This window comes from Scardinius erythrophthalmus (assembly GCF_964197995.2).
Source record: "Scardinius erythrophthalmus genome assembly, chromosome: 13".
NCBI classification, from domain to species: domain Eukaryota; kingdom Metazoa; phylum Chordata; class Actinopteri; order Cypriniformes; family Leuciscidae; genus Scardinius; species Scardinius erythrophthalmus.
Genome location: NC_138233.1, coordinates 7,088,285 through 7,096,038, shown reverse-complemented (window position 1 = coordinate 7,096,038; position 7,754 = coordinate 7,088,285). Strand labels below are relative to the sequence as shown.

At 37.1% G+C, this 7,754-nt stretch overlaps 1 protein-coding gene across 1 annotated transcript; it reads left to right on the top strand.

Moving 5' to 3' along the window:
* Window positions 1-2,832: 2,832 nt before the first annotated feature.
* kazald2 (Kazal-type serine peptidase inhibitor domain 2) lies at window positions 2,833-7,321 on the top strand (the record flags this gene model as incomplete). The annotated part of the gene is made up of 4 exons (XM_081382303.1): window positions 2,833-3,286; window positions 4,765-4,925; window positions 5,162-5,309; window positions 7,200-7,321. The coding sequence occupies exons 1-4, from the start codon at window positions 2,836-2,838 to the stop codon at window positions 7,319-7,321; spliced, it is 882 nt and encodes a 293-aa protein (XP_081238429.1). The 5' UTR covers window positions 2,833-2,835.
* Window positions 7,322-7,754: the final 433 nt, after the last annotated feature.

Below are 7,754 nucleotides of genomic sequence, written 5' to 3'. Positions count from 1 at the left end.
CAGAAGACGAGTTATGCGAGTCACGTGACCTACTTTTATGCTGCTTTTTGGACAGATTGGAAAAGCACATTGTAACCTTGGGAAAGGTTTTCAGAGAAAGTTAATTGGAGTGGGGTCTGATCTTATCATGGACGTTCAATCTGCGTTAGTTAACAGTAAAACTCAAGGCACACTCCAGAGCTCGCTGCAGCCTCCTCGGTGTTGAATGGAAATAGCCTGAAGCAATTAGCCCACTAAGACTCACTCATTAGGAGGTAAGAAGTGAATGAGATCTGCTCGCCACAGCTAATCAATATTAATGATGGATTATTTACAATTAACAATGGGCCCTTAATGGCCGCCTAATTGTTTGTTTTGGCTTAACGTGGCGAGGTGAGAGCAGCAGATAAACTAAGGACATTAGAGAGAGAGAGGAGCGAAATATCTTCTCACTTTCTTTCACAGCACAGATAAGCTCATTTGTAATGGAGGCTTGTTTTGTTTTTCATGCAGAGCTGCAACAACAAATCTGGACCAACCACTGAAGGTTTTTTTAGCCCCATAAAATCAAAATGAGAGTTTCCCAGCTAACAGAGAATGTTCTTAGAACTAAAAGTAACATTAATAGAATGTTCATTCAAAGTTATCTGGTCTTTAATAATGTTCTCAGAACGTTAGTAATATTTAAGTTGGACGTTCGTCTAACATTTGTTAAATGTTACTACTTTTAGGATGCTTAGAGAACATTCAAACTTTGGATATAGTGGAAATAGCCTACCTATTAGCTCTGAGACCATATTTGTAGTGTTGAACATTGGCAGTAATATGATAGGCCTACAAATGATTTATATATTATATATTTTTGGACAATCAGATGCTTTTAAAATCTTACGCCAAATCGTCCACTCTCGTACACTCGTCAAATTCAATACTAAATCTATGAGCAAATCCAATTTCAATTAGGCTACATGAACATGGTCAAAACATGTAAAATTGCGTTTGTAGTTTAAATGCTCATGTGGTCGAATGGATTTGAACAGCTCTACTTGTCTGTCAATCAACCACTGCTTGAGGTTTAAACTTAGCCAGTTACCAGTGTTGGAGAAAGTTAAAGTTAAAAGTAGGCTAATGTGTTACAATATTGCGTTTGCGTTGCTCCCTAAAAAGTAACTAATCGCATTACTTAATTACTTTTTATGGTTTATATGCGTTACATTACATTTTTCTCATCTGAACGGGGAAAATTATTATATTTTTGGCAAATGCAAAAGTGAAAATGCAAAAGCAAGTGCAAATTCACATCTGTACAGTAGAGGGCGCAGCCCAAACTAATTTTTCAGCTGTGCTGACATTCTGGATTGCCGAAAAATAGAGAAGGTTCAACACGTAGGCTACTTAACAATAAAAAAAAACAACACAAATTTGATGTTTAAGTCATTTTTTGCTTATTAGTACGATTGAATTAGATCATACAAGGTCAGCAGAAAAGACATTAGTCAATAACGTGAGATTAAATAGGCCTACATACATTAGCCTATATTTGTGTAATTTAACATTTAATTATTGCAGGTTTGTGTAACATTTTGAGTTAGTATTTCACTAATTTTATTCATTTGGAGGAATACTGAATCAGTTTTTGTGCAAGTGAGATGTGTAAATTCACACTCACATCCAGTCTAGATAGAATTACAGTAGCCTAGCCTATCATGTTCACACAGCAACACACAACGCCTCTGAACTTACTCACGCTTTCTCTCAAAATGGGCACAGGAGAGCTATCAGTCAATACATGGGAAAACAAAGTAACTTACATTAATTATTTGAAAAAGTAACTCAGCTATTTTGTTGTAAATTTGAAAGTAATTACTTTAGTTACTTGGAAAAAGGAATCTCGCGTTACTTGTAATGCCTTAAATGACTGTCCGATTATGATATCAACAATGTGACAGAGGTCATGTGAATTTGAAGTTCTGTTGTTATCACATGCACATAACTAAAATAACTGCGTTCTTTTGTTTTCATCTCTCTCTGTGCTTTATCGACATGCAATTTCATTCAACTAGTCAAAACGCACCTCAATACCAGTAAACAGGGCCATAGGGCGATCAATTTACAGCTCAATGTAATTGACAAAAAAAAATTTTTTCTAGATGATTGGGAACTTTAATGGATAGGCCTATATGTTAAAACACACAAATTGCGCCGGTGAGCTAGGTATTCAACTTGTTTAAAACATTACTTAAAAAACATTAAAGTCTCAGCACCTGACGGGAGATAAGCATATTATGTGGAAACAACAACGTTGTTGCAAAAAGGGTGTGCAAAAAATCAGATAACTACCTGAGAGACCGCAGGTTAATTTATGACCTTTTCTTGCTGACTCCTCAAGTTTGGTTAAAACCCATGATTTCCAACCCATGGTTTCACCCCCACCCCAACTCAAAGTTGAGCATTTTGATTGGATGTTGTGTCTCCCAGCTCACACCTTTTTTTACACTTTTGTTTGGCAAATGGGGGGGGAGGCACCCTGCAGTTTAAGAGGGGGTCACCAAAGTTAGAGCTGTTTCTTACCCACCTTCTCGCTCATTCAGCCTGTTGCACTTTTGTGCACACGGGTCAGTTTATCAGGATACTTTGAGGACTGCACAGAGACCTGGAAACACTGTATTTTGGGATTTTCAGGCCTAGTGAGTGGTGAGGACCACTCATGTCCCTCAAGAGTGCATTTTTTTAGCCTTCTGCACTGACATAAGAGCTACTTCTGCTATCTGAGACAAGGACTTTTTCACATTTTTATTGACTTTAGCCAGTTTAACCTTAGGAACAATGGCTTATTTACTAGTTATACTAGTACTCATGCTAGTTTCAGTATCTGAGGCATTTCACCTGGAGAACATTGGTCGTTTTGACTGGCAGAAGAGCCTTCGACCAGGTGAGGGATGCCCTAAAAAGTGCCACCCTGAGAGGTGCCCAGATGTTAGGCAGCTGCAGGGTTGTCCAGCCGGGCTGGTTCGGGACCAGTGCGGGTGTTGCTGGGAGTGTGGGAACGATGAGGGGCAACTGTGTGACCCGGAGCCCCGGTCCGGGTCTTCTTTCTATGGGCGCTGTGCTGAAAGTTTGCGCTGCAGAGCTCCTCGCAGAAACCCCACAGGTGAGCCCAGAGCCGTCTGCGTGTGCAGCAAGCAGGAAACACTCTGCGCTTCTGATGGAAAAACATTTAAGAATATATGTCAGTTTCGGGCAGCCCAACACAAACAAGGCAAAGGTCAGACGTTGACAATGGTGCACCACGGACCCTGCAAGACAAGTGAGTATCTCTGAACAAACTGATTAATTCTTTATATATATATATATATATATCAGTAAAAATATTGTAATTCCCATTATTATTAATGGGGGTTTTCATTACTGCAACTTTCTACAGTGCATTTAACTTTATTATGGTAAATACAACATATTTTTATTTTATTCCATTTAAAATATAGCAACACAACAAATACTACCATGATGTATAAACACTTTACAATTCATATATTTTTAAATATCTTAAATACGACTTAAATAATTGCATATTTCCCCGGGTTCACGGACAAGGCTTAAACCTATAGTCCAGATTAAAATGCATGTTAAGCTGTTTTAACTTTTTAAATCTTAAAATATATCAGTGCCATTGTTTTGTCTCAAGATGTTGAGTTGTTTCAATGTTCAATGTTTTGTTTTGTTGTTCAATGTTTTTTCTAAGGCACGTTTATAAAAGCTACTTAATGTTCTAAATAAAATAAAGCCTAATCCTGGCTTAATCTAAACTCTGTCTGTGAAACCGGGCCATTATATTAAATTATATATTCACATGACAATAATGAGAATATGATTTTTTGCATTCATGTAAGGAGAATTGGGTGGGGGTACTACATTTTCATAAACATAAAATCAAAATGCAAACAATTATTTTGCTTCATTTTCTTTCAACAAAACAAAATATATTTATTTATTTATTTATTTTGCTTTTGCCGTAAAATGTGGCCTGGACATTTCCTGACAGAGATTTACCCTTCTAAAGGCCTGCAAATACTTTTCTTTTTGCCATTTGATTTTTTTTTTTTTTTTGTCTAAGTAGGCTACTTGACTTGTTTGCTCTGCTACCTCACCTAAAGTAAAGGCTGCATCATTTTGGTATGAATACATCTGCTAATGTAAATGAATATATATATAGATGTAAATGTCCTCTCAGGAGGAACCATTGTCATGGACAGGGTCTGAGTGCCAACATAATCCCCTCATTTAAAAGTTTTGTCATGGAAAAGGCCAAATGAAAACCCATTTGTTCAACTGTGGGAATAAAAATTGAGCCATTAGGTTTGTATTTACCTTACCGCCATGTTTAAGATTAGCAGCTCGTAAGTGTCCAATCTCACACCTTAAAATAATTAACTGAGCTAACCAAACACAGCACAAATGGCCACCGCAAATACAGAAGCTGGTGTGAAAGAACCATCCACTAGCAGAGATTTGCTTTGGGATAGGCTACTTTTTAACTTCAAATATGAATGTTATGTTTTATTTGACTACTTTAAGCTCTCATTATTCCTCCCTTCCTATTCAAGCTTGTGCTATTTTGAACAATGGCTGAAATGTTGTACTACTAGCACTTCTCGTGTTTATGATGAATCGCTTGTATTCCTCAGTTGTAAGTTGCTTCAGATAAAAGCCTTTGCTAAATGAATAAATATAAATGCAATTAGTTGCTCTAACGTTCAAAGTTTACATCTTCTGCACACTTTACAGAACCAGTTATCACTTACGCTCCCCGTGACATCGTCACAGCCAAAGGAAGTGATGTCGTCTTTTCCTGTGAGGTGTCGTCGTATCCACTGGCTTCCGTCCAGTGGAGGAAAGAGGGGGACGTTATTTCTTTTCCTGCTGATGATTCAAGCACGGCTGTACAGGTACGTGCGCATGCAAGTGAACAATAAAACGGGGAAAAACATTTTATAGCAACATCCTACAAACTGTCATCAGAAATGCTTACAATGATAGTCATATTCTTTAGTATTTTTCATTGCATTGTCTATATAATTGAAGCTTTAACAGACCAAAACAATTCAATTCTAACACCAAGTTTGCATTCTAGTCACAGTTGTGGTTTTGTTAAATGTGCAATGGTGTGTTTCTGTAATGACAGGCCCGTGGAGGTCCGCGGAGGTTTGAACTGACCGGCTGGCTCCAGATTCAAAGAGTCGGCCCGAACGATGCAGGTGTGTACACATGCACCGCCAGGAACGCCTTCGGAGAGGTGTCTGCCTCCGCCAGATTACAGGTTACACATGGAGGTATGTCTGAGAACACTCATTCAGAGACACAGACACGGCCTTTAGAAAACAAGGTCAGAGGTGAACAAGCTGAAAAAACATGATCGTTGGGGCTGCTTCCACACACTCACAGACACAAACCCCACTGTTTAAGTGTTGTACGCACACACTTATACCTGGAGGAATATGTTATTGTTGAGAAGTTGCTTGTTCATAACTCAGGGGACTTGGTTCCATTTAAGTATCAATAATGTTTCTCCTGAAATCCCTAGGGAGAAAAAAAAAAAAAAAAAAAAAAAAAAAAAAAAAATATATATATATATATATATATATATATATATATATATATATATATATATATATATATATATATATATATATATATATATATATATATATATATAATCTTTCTGATTTTTCTTCTGAGAAAAATACCCCAGAAGTCTCATATACAGAGTTTCAGAAGAGACTTCAGCAGGGTCTCAAACTGTACTCAAATTTGCTAAGATACCAATATCTGAAATCAAAGTCGGAGAGCTCAAATATGAACTATATTTGCCATCATATATATTCTTCCAAAACCAAACTATCTGAGCTAGGCGGACTCATTTGTGTCAGATTTTTTATATATTATATATATATATATATATATATATATATATATATATAACTTTCTTATGATTAACCAGTTTCATGTTAGTTGACTAGTATTTATCTTGTGCAGTCATGAAAGTTGATATCCTCATCTTATTACAATGAAAATGACTTTCTTCCTCAGTGTTTTTGTCTTATTTTCCAGTACAAATACCTAAACAATATTAAATTGAGATGCATTTACTTGAGAAACAAAATTACTGGCAGACATTTTTCTTTTCTTTTTTTAAGTGTAATAAAGCCACTAAATTTGTATGGCGTTTTTTTGTTATCTTGTGTCATTTTGCTTATCTTGATTTAAGCATGTTAAGGTATTTGTTCTGGAAAACCAACTAAAAGAAAATAATTTTTCAAATCAAAATTAAAAAATCAACATTTTTGCAATGCAGTAACCTATGCAAACCACAAATTCCCTTTAATTTGAATTTTTTTCTTGTTTTAACATTGCAAAATCTCCGTCCACACTGCAGAGAGAGGTCTGTTGGGTTCTTCCTGCTCTCTCTGCGGTCTGTGGCGTGGTCAGAAAAGACATGTGAACGCACCAACAGTGGGAGCTGATCGATTCACATTGGCTATTTCAAAGCTTATCATCTCCTCATCGCTAAAGGTGAACTTGGCCTTTCCGAGAATCAGTCAGGGCGGACGATAACCGTACACCAGCCGAGGGCTTTCTGCAGCAGCAACGTAAAGGCTGGCGATGACAGGAGGTCGAGAGGGCCCTAGATGGGGGGAGATTTGGAAGGGAAAGGGAGAAGGGGTGGAAGGGTTTGTGTATTATGTGGCAGGTCGTTGCTGTGACTGTCTGGCTGTTATCTCTTTCTCTGGGGGGTCTGTTCCTTTATCTGCACCACCAGTGCCTGCCCCCCACCCCTCGTTTCCCGGAACGTCCCGACTGAAATGAACTCTGGGATAGGTGGCAGTGAAAGGTGACTCTGGACACAGGACAGACCTTTTCCTATAAGTTTAGAGAAAAAGAGAAAGAGAAGATTTAAATATATCATGCGTGTTTTACAGGACGCTATGGGCATATTGAGAAAATGCTGAGCTTTCTAAACAATTTTTTATTTAGTGCGTTAATTAATAGATGCTCTTAGAATGCTGGCTGTTCAATGCATATTCACTCTGTTAATTAAAAAAAATCTATTAAGAATGATTGTATATTATATTAATTATATTATATTAAAAAAATGCATATTTATGATGCATCATAAATAATTAATACAATTAATCAAATTGCTTTTCCTTTATGTTTTCCAGGTTCTCAGCTGAACAGAGAGTTCCGGCAAAAAGAAAACGGAGCTTATAGAATATCAGGCGAAGAGGAGAATGTCGATGACGAAGATTACGAAGGCCAGCCTAGTGGAAATATGTATTTGTAGCATATAGATATTATAAAAACATAGCATTTAATCACAGATGTTTCTTATTACGTTTGAAATGTAAGCTCACCGTAAAATGTGTACTCTTAAAATATCGTTTTTTTTTTTTTTGCCTTTTATGTGTGGGCGTTGTATATAAATCCAAATAATTTCTATTCACTCTTGAGATTTGTACTTTAAAAAATAGAACTTAATTAAATAGTTGATTTACTCGTCGAGTCATTTATTGTCAGAAAATCTACAATATTTGCAAAGTGGTTTGTTTAGGGCAAACCTTTACAGCCATTATGCAAAAGTGCACGAGTGTGCCGGACTTCTCTAAAAGCCAAAAAAACACAACCTGCCATCGATGCTGCCGTGGCATGCATTCACCCCGAAACCATTCCCTGCTTTTGAATAAAACATCAGCATCGTCTCTCCTCACTTCTGGCTT